This window comes from Dreissena polymorpha, chromosome 5 (genome assembly GCF_020536995.1).
Source record: "Dreissena polymorpha isolate Duluth1 chromosome 5, UMN_Dpol_1.0, whole genome shotgun sequence".
Lineage (NCBI taxonomy): Eukaryota > Metazoa > Mollusca > Bivalvia > Myida > Dreissenidae > Dreissena > Dreissena polymorpha.
This window is the reverse complement of record NC_068359.1, coordinates 114,741,616-114,757,041: the sequence shown is the minus strand read 5'-3', so window position 1 is coordinate 114,757,041 and position 15,426 is coordinate 114,741,616. Positions and strand designations below refer to the sequence as shown.

The 15,426-nt window shown below is 34.9% G+C and overlaps 1 protein-coding gene across 16 annotated transcripts in view; it reads right to left on the bottom strand.

Moving 5' to 3' along the window:
- The window catches only part of LOC127832676 (tubulin glycylase 3C-like), a 76,085-nt gene that overhangs the window by 48,649 nt on the left and 12,010 nt on the right, over positions 1 to 15,426 (bottom strand). For all 16 annotated transcript variants that reach the window (XR_008027053.1, XR_008027055.1, XR_008027054.1 and 13 more), the window contains 2 exons: positions 1,689 to 1,834; positions 929 to 1,136 (listed from right to left, as the gene is read on the bottom strand). Coding sequence is in view for 13 of the 16 variants with exons in the window: in XM_052358297.1 (XP_052214257.1) it covers positions 929 to 1,136; positions 1,689 to 1,834 (354 nt within the window). In the remaining 3 variants the exon portion in view is untranslated. The remainder of the gene's footprint in view (positions 1 to 928; positions 1,137 to 1,688; positions 1,835 to 15,426) is intronic.

Here is a 15,426-nt window from a genome sequence, read left to right as displayed (position 1 = left end):
TCAGAATTTTTTATTTTTTTTAGAGGTCACAGTGACCTTGACCTTTGACCTAGTGACCCAAAAAATGGGTGTGACGTGTAGAACTCATCAAGGTGCATCTACATATGAAGTTTCAATGTTGTAGGTGGAAGCACTTTGATTTTAGAGCCAATGTTAAGGTTTTAGCATGACGCCGGCGGATGACACAACACGACACGACGAGCTGGCTATGACAATAGCTCGGGTTTTCTCCGAAAACAGCCTCGCTAAAAATCAATGGACCAAAACAAAGCTCACACTTCATCTGTAAGTCATGTAGGTAGTCTCAAATAGCAAAAATAAGATCAATATATGTAAGCGTTGCGTAAAAAACCTTTTGAAAAATGTTATAATACAGATAAATTCTAAGACCAAGGCCCATAACTTTGCTAAAAACCAATGTACCGGAACGATTTCACACTTCATTTGAAGGTCATGTGGTAGACTCACATACCAAATATCAGCTCAATGTCGGAAAGCGTTGTATAAAAAAAACTCCGGACAATGGAATGCCAGACAGACAGAACTGATGGACAGACCGACAGTGCGACTGCTATATTCCATCTAACTGGGGGCATAAAAATTGGCCCAACACCTTGCAGCATTGTTTTTAAGCAAACCGCTAAGATCATTTTCTTTTTTTTTCCATTAATTTTCAATGAATGTGACATCTAGAGTGTTAACAAGCTTTTTCTTGAACTTAACCTAGTTACCTCTTTGTTGACCCCATAAGACCCAGTTTTGTATTTGGCCAAGATATCATTGCGACAAATGTCCAGACCAATTTAAGTGAAGGTTTCAAAATAAAGGCAGCCTCTTGACAACATATGACGAACAAAAGATAATCACAAAAGCTCAGTTGCGATAAAAATACTTAACATTCATTTCATTTCCACAATATTTTACTTACTGTCACTATCGGTATCATCATCGTCATCATCATCGTCGTCTCCATCATCATCCCCATCTTCATCATCATCATCACCCCCTTTCTTGTGTCCTTTCTTTGTAGATTTCTGTGGTCCTGGTATTCTATAAAACTTCTCCACCCAACCACGTTTTCTAAGACTGTGTCTGATTGCAGAATAACCTCCTTGTATTGTAAACACCTTTTTATTCTGAAAATATTATTTTTTTATGATTTGAGAAACCTTTCCTGATAAACTTCTGTTTTCTTTACTAATATCTTACAAATGCCTGACACTTTGCAGGAAGTTAATTTGTACTGCTTTGTCCCTGTTTACGCAAAAGTACATAAATGAAATGAATAAATTACAAGTGTATATGAATACTGGTACTAATTGTTTGTGCTAAAGAATTCACTCAGCTTTCTAACCTGTGTGGCAGTTGTGTCCTTTTTAACTGGGTATTCAACCCTATCAGGTTAACAGAAGTTGGAGCTTTGAAGTTTAATATCTGAGTATGGTCATAAAGGACTTGACTAGTTTATGCAAATGTGTTAAAAAAGCAAGGCTACATTATTTAACTTCCGAAAACTGCTGCAATCTTTAGCTTTCCAAAACAAATTCCAAAGTTTGAAAAAGCATGAAGCTACAGAAAGTATTCAGAACAAAATGTCACATATAGTACCGTTTTCCTCATCATTTAAATCCAAAGCAAAGAATATTACTAAGAAAGTTAACAAACACATAACCTAATATGGAACTTACTCTGATGGCTTTTTCTGCAACATCTTTAGCTTTGGCCAGCCTGTCAGTGGAGGTATTTATACTTGTAATCTTCCTTGACAGCTTGGGCCGACCAAGTGAGGGCATAGTTTTACTCCTTGACAAGGATGTTCCATTCTCAATGTCTTCTGTAAAAAGAGAGTTGGTTTATGATTAAAAGCAGAAGGATATTAAGACATGGACAAAAAACACATTTTAGTAATCACAGTACATCTTTCGATGAAATCCTAAAGATAAATATTGAAATAACAAGTCACTCTTAGCAAAATTGTCGAATGTACCAAATTCCATTGGCAAGATGCTTTTTTGGTCACTTATTATAGTGTTACAAGATGCTGTGTTAAAGGAACGCTTATTTCCCCGAAGAAAGCTTCATCAGTATCAATTCATTGGCCCATATGAAGAAGTCTTAATCTAGAAGTAGGTCAATCACAAGGTCAAAATGAGGTCAGGTAAGGTGAGCTGAGAATCTTCATAGATAGATAACACCAAGGGATGTATCAAAGCTTCGTGGCAAGCAGTATTGGTGTCATAGAAACATGTCATCTAGGGTGAACATCCTACAGACAGACAGAGCAAGTAACGGACCCGCCAAGTGCTCAATGCCTCTCGGCATCAGTTGATGCTTGGGGCAAACAAAATAACCGAAACAATGAATTCCACCTAAAAAAGTTTTTAATTTGGTTTCAAATTATTATTTTTAATAATAAACTACTTTAATAAAACTTCTGGATAAATCCTTCCTAATAACAGTCTTTACAAACAAGAGCTGTCAGAGGACAGCGCGCTTGACTATTCGAGTGCTTGACAGTATAATGTAAGCCATCATGGGGTAATTGTTCAAATTATTCAATAAGGTCAAGGTAATAGTTCAGGTATATTTTCCACAATCTATTGAACATTTGTAAGGACATAAAACAAACTAAATAGTTTTTATTTCAAGTTTGATAGCAATAGCTTGGGTGTGAAGTTTGGAGGGTCCTTCAAAAATAAAGTAAATAAATAAAAAAGGAAAAAAAATTAGGGGGGGGGGGGGGGGGGGTTGAGAGGAGGGTATAATGTGGGGTGTTATAATATATAAGATGATCTTTCAAAAATAAACAAAGGAATTTTTTGGGGGGGAAGGGGGGGGGGGGGGGGGGGGCAGGGATTCTGGGTTGGGACGTGGGGTATTGTTTGGGTGGAATCCATTGTGGTATTCAGGTAAGCGTTGTTTTGTCAAAGTATTAATAAAATCTGATCATAAATAAAGAAGTTATGGCAATGTAACTAAATTAATATGGATATTGTAAATGGAAAAAGGGCCATAATTCTTACAAAATGCTTGATACCGTTGTCTGCTCTTGTTTATAGATTGGGGTCATGTTGGTAAATAAGTTTGCAAAATATGAAAGCAATATGTCAAGGGACATTGAAAATATTTGAGGTGGTACGCAAACTTTTATATAGAGTTATAAATAATATGCATATTCTAAGTGAAAAAAGGGCCATAATTCTTACAAAATGCTTGACACAGTTGTCTGCTCTTGTTTATAGGTTGGGGTCATGTTGGTAAAGAAGTTTGCAAAATATGAAAGCAATATGTCAAGGGACAATGAAAATATTTGAGGTGGTACGCTAACTTTAACATAGATTTATCAATAATATGCATATTCTAAGTGAAAAAAGGGCCATAATTCTTACAAAATGCTTGATAGAGTTGTCTGCTCTTGTTTTTAGGTTGGGGTCATGTTGGTAAAGAAGTATGCAAAATATGAAAGCAATATGTCAAGGGACATTGAAAATATTTGGGGTAGTACGCAAACTTTAACATTTGTACGCTAACGCTAACGGGAATGCCGACGCCAGGGTGAGTAGGATAGCTTCACTATATATATTTCATATATAATAGTCGAGCTAAAAATGGCCAAACTTGTAAACATAGTTTCCTAAATTGTATGTTAGATAGCACATTAACATGAATTGAAGGAAAAAAATAAGTCGGAAACACTTTCAATATTCAATTTACAATTCAAAGCTGTAAATACTGGACATCAACTCCAATTTTCAAGGGCACATAGTAATTATTGAACACTAATAATTAACGCCTGCTTTTGCTGTATATATCTAAACAGCAAAAAAATCATGACAAATAAACTCAATGTTATTGTCGGATTATTCAGAACCAAGCGAATGTAGACAAGGGCTGTTTGTAAAACATGCATGCCCCCCATATGGGCTGTCAGTTGTAGTGGCAGCCATTGTGTGAATATGTTTTTTGTCACTGTGACCTTGACCTTTGACCTAGTGACCTAAAAATAAATAGGGGTCATCTGCCAGTCATGATCAATGTGTAGCGTAATTGCACATTGTTCCTTGATAATCACACAGTAACAACCAAAGTTCCTTTCTGTTTTTATCGAGATTTATTTCTGTTAAATAATTTCTAACACAACGCTTCCAATGTTCATGAAGTACAATTTAACATCGCGGTGGCCGACATGGCCACCACGTCAAGAAAGCGTGACTACTCTACTCGATTGTCAAACTTAGGACTCCCTTCATACAACGCAGATGCCAATTTATACAATAATGGACAAATAAATTGGGTGACGGCTGTCTGGATGATTGACTTTAACATGAGTTGAATTACCTGATACGGGATGGCTTTATGTGTGACTTACATATCTTGTGCATATATATGCCAATAATTAAGCGAGACCACGTTTGTTTAACTGCATATATGAAAGTTCACCTGTCATTTAACATGAAAATATACACAAATTAACAGTGCTGCATGTGCTTACCATAGACATAACTAATTAGTGAACCCAGCCATGGGCAATAACTTGTTGCATTTTTCTCGTCTAATTTGACGTTGACATATGATGCCCATTTATGCATTTCTTCATGAAGACAGATATTATGTATTCAGTTACACCGAACAAGGAATATACATGAAATACACCAATTATGCGACAAATGTACCTATGATGTTTCATCATCCAAGGCGTAAGCATTCTTGAGTAATCATCCAGAAACCATTTTACTGTTTCGAGTCACTGTGACCTTGACCGTTGACCTAGTGACCTAAAAATCAATAGGGGTCATCTGCCAGTCATGATCAATGTACCTATGAAGTTTCATGATCCTAGACCTAAGCATTCTTGAGTTATCATCCGGAAACCATTTTACTATTTCGAGTCACTGTGACCTTTACCTTTGACCTAGTGACCTGAAAATCAATAGGGGTCATCTGCCAGTCATGATCAATGTACCTATGAAGTTTCATGATTCTAGGTCTAAGCATTCTTGAGTTATCATCCGGAAACCATTTTACTATTTCGAGTCACTGTGACCTTGACCTTTAACCTAGTGACCTGAAAATAAATAGGGGTCATCTGACAGTCATGATCAATGTACCTATGAAGTTTCATGATCCTACGCCTAAGCGTTCTTTAGTTATCATCCAGAAACCATCTAGTGGACAGACCGACCGACCGACATGTGCAAAACAACCCTCTTCTACATGTATGAAGGGGGGCATAAATATTTGTTACAAACCATTGCTAACATTATTTGTTACACTTAATCATTGCTAAAGACAGACTGACATTTAAAACCTACCATTAAGATTAGATGAGCACACTTTTCCCATATTTAAATGAATTGTTTTAGGTGGAGAATATCGAGGTTTATTGGCAAACAACAAAGGCAAGTTTCCTCCTCTTCGATAAATTTCAGCCGAGTCCATAAACCTATCCTGTAGGGATGGAAACCCAAACATCCTACACAAAACTGTGAGTTTTTGGGTGTGCCTTTTATATTTTGTATATGAGCACTGTTCAAAGACAACTTAAGAAAACAAGAGGGCCTGAAAGGCCCAAAGTCGCTCACCTGAGATAAAAAGAAATGACCTGTTCTTTGCAGCCCAAAATATCAATGGAACAAAATGTTCTAAGCAAGTATCATGAAGAATGAACAACAAATAGCCCCTTGGCAACCATGTTTTTTTAACAGACCTGAACCATTTTTTAACTCTTCCAAGATATGTCCAAATTTCATGAAGATTGGGAAAAAAATGTGTCTTCTAGACTGTTCACATGTTGTCACTATATAAATATAAAGAAAACTGCCCCACTCCCTGGTGGCCATGTTTTTTCACTGATCAGGACCATTTTCAAACTTGTCCGAGACATCCAGATAACTAATGTTTTGACAAAAGTTCATGATGATTAGGCAAAACATGTAACTTCTAGAGTGTTCACAAGCTTTTTTACTATATAAATACAAGGAAAAAGACCCCCCCCCATTGGCGGACATGTTTTTTTACCGATCCAAACCATTATCGAACTCAACTGTCCTATCCAGGTGTGGTAGTGCGGTCTCCTTCGCTAACGCAAATGAACCGGTCACAGGACGGTTACAAGTTATGTAACTTTGTAAGCACTTATGTAATGCGGAAATATTTATTTGACAAACTCTTATTTCCGGTCAGGATGAATATACTGACTGGTTGTAATTCAATTAACTAAAGGCGTTCAGTCACGCCTAAATACACGTAAAGAATTTATTTACAAGTGAAAACCAAGGCAGCTTTAACAAAAATAACAAATTTTTATTCCAAGAACTCGGAAAATGAAGAACAAATGACAGAAAATTAAGAACAGGTACAAGCCAAGTCTAAAGGATCTAAGTATCGTTACAAAAATGAACAACATACAGCAAATACCTTAAGGTAGCGCACCTCTAATGGGCACATATCCAAATATAATCTAATTAATTATTTTCTTAATCAGCATCATTTCACTGAACTACGGTACATGCAAATTTGTAGGTAGGCTTTCCATGCTTTTTAAAAAAATATACCGATTTTTTCAAAACCACCCCCACCCTCGGCTTTTGTCCAGTTTATTTACACCCCTGGGGTATATAAAAGTTCCATAATTCATTCAAATTTCCAAATATGGGCATGCAGTTGGTGTGTACAGATGCTGTAAAGTAGTTTAAAGTTTAAACAAGATGAAATAAGTATTCTTTTACAGACAATTATTTTTTACAAATTTTTATCTATGGAAGAGCGCCATGAAATGTAAGTGATTTCAGCCGAGTAAAAATGGGGTCGGTTAAAAACAAAGTGTCATAAAATTCAAAATAGTATCATTTAAGTCATATTTTAAACTTAGTTTTTATAGAAACACTATATACAGCAAAAATACCAAGAACTAGACAGATTTACCGTTTACTTTTTGAAATAAAAATAAAAATGCAACATGCATGGTTCGTATTTTCAACAGTAAATCACCCAATTTCACCATAACGTTGTTTTAATTTTAATAATTGAAGAATGTGAATAAAAATTGCAACATATTTAACAATAAATATAGCTTATATGCCATATTAAATCAAATTACGTTAGAAAATAAATAAAACGCGTCGCAAAAAAGTATACGTCGTCGGCAGGATTCAAACCTGCGCGGGAATATCCCAAAAGATTTCTAGTCTATCGCCTTAACCACTAGGCTACAGCACCTAATAATAGGCTCTTCAATCTTCGAAGAAATCGTGGGAAATCATTAGAGTTGCGCTACCTTAATGAATATAAAAGAAGTTCAAAATCTGTCAAAAAAACTGATATAAATAAAAGTTACTGTTAGTCTAGAAAGTGCTTCAAAAATCTAGTTTACAAAATAGGTCTAATTTAATCTAAATAACAATATTTATGGAGATTAGGAAACTTAAGTTAATCAATTGAAAAATAAGAAAAATTTACTACAGTTATTGAAATAGAATAGTCTTTCTAATTTAGAAAATGCCAAATAAAAATAATCTAAATAATAAGAATAATTTAGAAAAAAGTGCCAAAATGTATTGATGCTGGTGTTAAAAATAAATTAGAGTTTAATTATTTCAAAATTCCAACCTTTTTCAAGAGCTGTGAACTTTTCAAGAAAGCATCAAGAGGTGTTTAAATCAGCCAAAACAGCTTATTTTTTACAGTTCAGAAGAGATCAATGGCAGAGTAGTCAATTTTTCCTCAAAACAGTGCATTTATTAATGATCAATATCTTCCCAAATTCCAGAGCAGAACTAAAAATAGATTACTGAACAAGGTTGAACAAGGGAGATAAATACTGCATAAATACTGCAAAATCATGTACATGTTGTCTTTCTTTCAGTTATCTCTTAGTTGAAAGGCTTATCATAAGTGTTAATGACTAAAACAGTTATGTTAACTATGAAAATTCTGTGTTATGAAAAATTACATAACACAGTTAATGTCACATAATACTGACATAATAAAACCAAACTTTACTACATGGGAAACCAATGTTCTGACCAAATTTCATGAAGATTGAGCAAACTAGAAAGTTAACAAGATTTTACTACAGCCATATAAGGAAAAATGCCCCGCCCCTTGGCAGCCATGTTTTTCAAGCCAAGGTTACCATTTTTCGACTCATCCAAGATATCATTGGGACAAATCATCTGAGCAAGTTTCATGAAGATTGGAAAATAAATGTGGCCTCTAGAGTGTTAACAAGGTTTTACTATAGCCATTTAAGGAAAAATGCCCCGCCCCCTGGCAGCCATGTTTTTCAACCAACCGACATCATTTTCAAACTCATCCAAGATATAATTGGGATGAATCTTCTATCCAAGTTATATGAGGATCGGACAATAAATGTGGCCTCTAGAGTGTTAACAAGATTTTGCTATAGCCATATAAGGAAAAATGCCCCGTCCCTTGGCAGCCATGTTTTTCAAGCAAACGTAACCATTTTTGAACTCATCCAAGATATCATTGAAACCAATCTTCTGACCAAATTTCATGAAGATTGAAAATAAATGTGGCCTCTAAGAGAGTGCTCAGTTTTATATCCAGTAGGGATAAAGATATACATATTTCATAGTAAAAATGACAACGCACGACGGACGACTGACAAAAGGCGATCACAAAAGCTCACCATAAGCACGTTGTGCTCAGGTGAGCTAACAACTCTGTTGCAGATTACACGAAAACACAAGTTCTAAACACACACTGTTTCAGTTGAGTTTTTGTTTCAGATGATCTCCTGAGATTATTTTTGTTTCCTACATACAGCCACATATTTCAATTGTTTTTTTTTTATGAGCACAGAACCCTGATTTAATCTTTTAAATGACTTGTAATATAGTCTAATGTCAACATGGTCAATATAGACACAGCATTTAAAACAAGAGTATTGCCAAGCAATATAAGTCCCCTACCAGTGAAACTCCACCATTTTCAGCAACCAGAATCCTTGACATAGCAAAAAAATGAAATGACATGCATAATCTCCACATTGCCATCTATCAATGTGTCAAGATTCATAAAAAAATATGAAGAACTTTAAAAGTAATCGCAGGATCCACTATTTTCAGCAATATTTCTAGTCTATTCTAGTCTACAACTATTTGTTAATATTTCTAGTCTATTTGTTGCCATAGCAACCAGAATTCTTGACGTAGGAAGAAAATTTTAATGATGTGCATAATCTCCATATTGCAATCCATCCATACTTGAAGTTTCATGAAAAAATATGAAGAACTTTTTAAGTTAACGTAGGATCCATAAAAGTGTGAAAGACAGACAAAGCTCAAACCATAAAGTCCCCTCTGGTTTCACCAGTAGGGGACAAAAACTGGAAAATATGTTCCAGCACAATTTACTTCATGTTATTCATATAATGTCTTCTTCATTAATATATCAATAATAATCAATAAAATCCCTTAAACTGGCACAAACTAATTTCCCAAAATAGTTACATTTTGAATTTTTTTATGATCAATGTTTATTACATTTTCTTCCTTATAAACTCAAATCAATTGCAATTCTTGTTTCAAGTTAGCGATAAACTCTGGTCCAAAGAACACGTCATCAAATGCATAATATATTTTCAGAAAGTCCTTTTACATCAAAGCAGCTTTTGTTGATGTTTATTATGTGTTTCAAGCCCACTTCTTTAACTATACACCAAGCGTGGCGATAAAGAAAACATATTCAAATCAACTAGGATAATTCATGCACAGTTTGTCTTGAAAATAATTGATCATTTTCTTCTAATCTTTTAATTTACAATCCAGTCACATAAATTCCAGTCTCTTAATAAAACACCACTCAAAACTGATGGGTAGAACCTTGTACCCCATAATAATTTACAGCTGACAGATATTGAGTTGAATTTAAAAATCAATACAACATTCAATGTTTAAAGATTGTAGATTTCAATTAAAGGCTGTTGATTTTCATATGAATATTTCTCACTTTCTAACTTCAGCTTGCCCTCTCTCACGTAGACCTAAGTTTGGCCCCAAAATTAATCTTGAGTGATGTTTAATAGACCATATTATTATATATACGAAAGTAAAATATAATTTGAAATTGCTGCTTTAAATGCTCACCAAACTAAAAACACACCTTTAAATCATACATAAAGATACAGTGTTATGTAAAATACACGTATTAACTTCAAATGCCTATGATTATTGTATCAAACTGAAAAAGATTGACCATTTCAAACTAATCAGTCAGTCTTAAACACTGAAAAAATTCTTCTTTTTTTCATTATTGCTAGTTGTAATTTTTTTTTATACAAATCATTCTTTCTATATTTCAAGAAGTATGTAAAAATTAATATGTGCATTTCAGTTACTTACACTAACAATTCAACAGTGAAGTTAATAACAACAAGAGCACCGCCTTGCGGGTGCAGACCGCTCATCTATTTTCTTTTTAAAGGTGAAGGGACTCTCATTTTCAATCACAAAGGAGGGAGGGGTGGAGTGAAGAGGGGTGTATAGTGTGGGGTTGTGGACATTTATTACATTATCTTCCAAAAAAGCGAAAAAAAAAAAAAAAAAAAAAAAAAAAAAATCGGGGGTGGGACGGTATTTCAAGCATAACCGTTTAAAAAAAAAAATTGGGGGGGGGGGGGGTGGGGTATAGTGTGAGGGTGTGGTGGTAATTTGTGAGATGATCTTAAAAAAAAAAAAAAAATTGGGGGGGGGGGGGGTGGGGTGGGGGGGGGGGGGTGGGGTGGGGGTATAGTGTGAGGGTGTGGTGGTCATTTGTGAGATGATCTAAAAAAAAAAAAAAAAATAGGGGGGGGGGGAGGGGGGAGGGTGGGGGGGGAGGGGGGGGGGAGGGCACGGGGGACGGTTTGGATGGAGTCTATTGTGGTATGTCAGGTAAGAGTAGTTTCGTCAAAGTATCAATCAAATCTAATCATAAATAAAGAAGTTATGGCAATTTTAGCAAAATTTAATAATTTGACCTTGAGAGTCAAGGTCATTCAAAGGTCAAGGTAAAATTCAACTTGCCAGGTACAGTAACCTCATGATAGCATGAAAGTATTTGAATTTTGAAAGCAATAGCCTTGATACTTAAGAAGTAAAGTGGATCGAAACACAAAATTTAACCATATATTAAAAGTTACTAAGTCAAAAAAGGGCCATAATTCCGTAACAATGACAACCAGAGTTATGCAACTTGTCCTTTTACTGTACCCTTATGATAGTTTTTGAATGTTCCAAGTATGAAAGCAATATCTATGATACTTTAGGGGTAAAGTGGACCAAAACATAAATCTTAACCAAATTTTCAATTTTCTAAGTATAAAGGGCCCATAATTCCGTCCAAATGCCAGTCAGAGTTACATAACTTTGCCTGCACGGTCCCCTTATGATAGTTAATAAGTGTTGCAAGTATGAAAGCAATAGCTTTGATACTGTAGGAATAAAGTGGACCTAAACACAAAACTTAATCAAATTTTCAATTTTCTAAGTATAAAAAGGGCACATTATTCTGTCAAAATGCCAGTCAGAGTTACATTACTTTGCCTGCACAGTCCCCTTATGATAGTTAGTAAGTGTTGCAAGTATGAAAGCAATAGCTTTGATGCTTAAGGAATAAAATGGACCTAAACACAAAACTTAACCAAAATTTTCAATTTTCTATGTATAAAAAGGGCACATAATTCTGTCAAAATGCATGCCAGAGTTATCTAACTTTGCCTGCCCAGTCCCCTCATGATAGTAAGTAAGTGTAACAAGTTTGAATGCAATAGCATTGATACTCACTGAGAAAAGTGGACCTAAACGCAAAACTTAACCAAAATTTTCAATTTTCTAAGTATAAAAAGGGCACATAATTCTGTCAAAATGCACTCCAGAGTTATCTAACTTTGCCTGCCCAGTCCCCTCATGATAGTAAGTAAGTGTACCAAGTTTGAATGCAATAGCATTGATACTTTCTGAGAAAAGTGGACCTAAACGCAAAACTTAACCGGACGCCGACGCCGACGCCGACGCCAAGGTGATGACAATAGCTCATAATTTTTTTTCAAAAAATAGATGCGCTAAAAACTGTTCAATAAAACGGCTTCACCAAGTTTTACATGACCACAGGCACAAATTGGTAAATTTATATACTGCCCATTTGGTATGATACTCCTATTAATTTCTATGATTGTTTTTAAACAGAACTGTTTATATATTGTACAATTACACAGAAATAAACATTATTTGCAATATTTAAACTATATTAAAGAGATATAACCTGCTAAGTTAACAAAACATGTATCCATGGCACGGAAATCCCCCTCATATCCCCACTTTTGTCTCAAAACTCCATGTTCTGTCAACAAGCTGTTTATGGCCTACTTTGAGTTTTGACCTCTAAATGTCCTTGACATTTCAGGTTATGAAAAGGTGGATACACACAACCCTCAGTCTGCTCAAGGTTGTCATTTGTGGTAAGTAATTTTAAAATTCATGATGACGGAAAAAGTTATCATCTAGACACTGTGTTTTAGGGCAAATATTTTACTATTGACCTCGAAATGCATGGGACCTTCACCTTTGAGAGAGGAACACTAAGGTAACACATAAAATGCTGTTTCCTAATGGTGGTCACTAGTGGTGAGTTATTTTAAAATAACATCAAGGAAGATAAAGTAACAGTCCTGACAAGCTGTTTTATTGCAAGCTTTGACTTTTGCTCTCTGGGTGTGACCTTGACCTTAGAGTGATGGAAGGCAAGTAATACACTCGACATCAGAGCTCCAGATGAGATGCGTATTTGCATATTTACGCATTGAACAATTAAAACAACGCTTTAAAAAGCGGCCCATTATGTAGCATTATGCAATACAAATATTGGTACATATTTTTGATCAATTAAAGTGCATTATCGGTTTAACCAATAATCCAATTGAGTGTTTAGTGTACGTTAACCTTCGAATCAAAAGTAAGTCAATCAAAAGAACCTTGTAATCAAATTGGAGGCCAATCGGGTTCTAGGTTTGAAAAAGGGACGTTTCAAGCGAACAGCAGCTCCTGTAGGAAGTAACTGTATATTACAATATTCCAATAGAGATAAATCTTATGATGCTTCTAGAATTGTTAAAATAATTTTAAGCTATCAAATATTTGAAGAAGTTTATAGTTAACTTACATAGACCACAGGCTGTGTGACTTATATTTCAATTGTACAAGCAGTGACATAACTAAGTTTAATTGCGAAAAAATGGCCATGTAGTATATGAATACTATATGCAAGAAAGACCCAATCAAGACAGAGATACAACACATTTCAGTTGAATATTTTAAAGAAAGTCTGTTCATATCATAATTTAAAATTTATTCTGTTTACATTTGTTGATAACAAATAATAATATTTATTGATTAAACATGCCATGTACTATGTCAGTTTTCTATGAAAATGAAAAATACCCCTCAATATTTCTATTATATATACCTTTATGGCTGAAAGAAAGGAGTAAAATACCCTTAACAATAATATCAGGGGGTAAAATAACCTTTAGACTAAATCCTTATCATGAGCTCTGCTCGACAAATTACTAAATGATGATGCATTTGTGCAAAGATATTTTAATATTCTTCACTTTATGGCAAAGTTATTGCAGAAACAGGAATTTTAAAGCTGTCATATGGCCGAATTTGAGATAGGGAGTAGGGTGTTACATATAGAACAAGGCTATTGTCAAGTAATATGGTCCCCTACCGGCTCCTACATTGTCAGAAATTCCACCATTTTCAGCTTTTTTTTTGGTTGCCATAGCAACCACAATTTTTAACGTAGGACAAAATGAAATGACGTGCATAATGTCCATATTGCCATCTATCCATGTTGCAAGTTTCATGAAAAAATATTAAGAACTTTTAAAGTTAGTGCAGGATCCAGAGAACCACATTTTCAGCAGTATTTCTAGTATATTTGTTGCCATAGCAACCACAATTTTAGACGTAGGAACAAAATGAAATGACGTGCATAATGTCCATATTGCCATCTATCCATGTTTCAAGATTCATGAAAAAATATGAAGAACTTTTAAAGTTATGCAGGATCCAGAAAAGTGTGACGGACAGACAGATGACAGGTGAAACCGGTAGGGGACAATTATACATGCCATCTTTTGGTGGTTTACATCTTATTTTAAATCCATCAATTTATGGAAATATGACATTGTTATTGCTGAAACAGGAACTGTCACGCTGATTCAGGGCCAAGATTTATAGTTGACCTCTTACTGTAGAGTTAACTTTTGATGTAAGGCATACATGCCATAATTTTTCAGACCAATTCCGGGACATTGAGTTAAATTGTCCGGGACTTTTACCGATTTTCCGGGACATGTTTAAAATGTAGGGATATTTATAGACATATGCATTTTTGGTACGTTTTTTTTTGTTTCGCATCGTTAATTGCAAAAGTTCAAAAGCCTATCCGAAATACACTTGATCTATTAACGTCAAATTAAACATTACTACTTCCGTTACTAGACACAAGTCATGTGTTTTCAGTGTAAGCGTTCTAAACATAGATGGTGACGTCACTGCGTTATTGTTATTTAGACCGGTGTGTAACGCGTAGTTGTTGATACGCCTTTATTCATTTATAACATTTATACAATAAAAAATACAACAATACAGTACCATTAGATCGTCAACTCAAATCAATTCACAATACATACTCATTTTTTTTTACTCAACTTCTTTGTCGGGTAAACGTGCGAACATAAACTGCTTTTAATTTTTTACTCAGCGATGTTGGACTTCAGATGTGTGAACAACTATCCTTTGCCCATAAGCAGCGGGAAATAATGACGTAGTAGATTAAAGTCAATTAACAACCATATTAAACAATGCCGCCTTTTCGGTTTGACCGCGAACGTGAGACAATCGATATGATAACAGGACCCCTTAAGCCTAAGCCTAAGAAAAGGTACATGTATATATGGATTTTGTAAATTCCGGGACATACGACAGATGTCCGGGACAGCGGGACAAGTTCTTCATTTCCGGGACTGTCCCGGACAATCCGGGACGTATGGCATGTATGTGTAAGGGGACAGGTTTTACAAATTCATGTAACATGTCATCTTATAGTGCTGCTTAACATTTGTGCCAGGTTATTAAAAAAATCAGCAATAATCATTACATCCCAAAGTCATGGCTGAGACCGAAATTTTGGGACAGGCATGCCACTGCTTTAAACTGCCTTCTTTGAAAAGTTGGGGGGCATAATAAAACCAAGCAATCAAACATAGTGAGTGTTTATAAAAGCATTAATCAAATATGTGAATATGTGAATTAGCAGTGATAAAATCAATGTTGACAAAATAAAGGCTTTTAGTAAATTTAAAAAAATACTTTAAAAATACAAAAATGACAATTTTGTCACTGTCAGAAACAT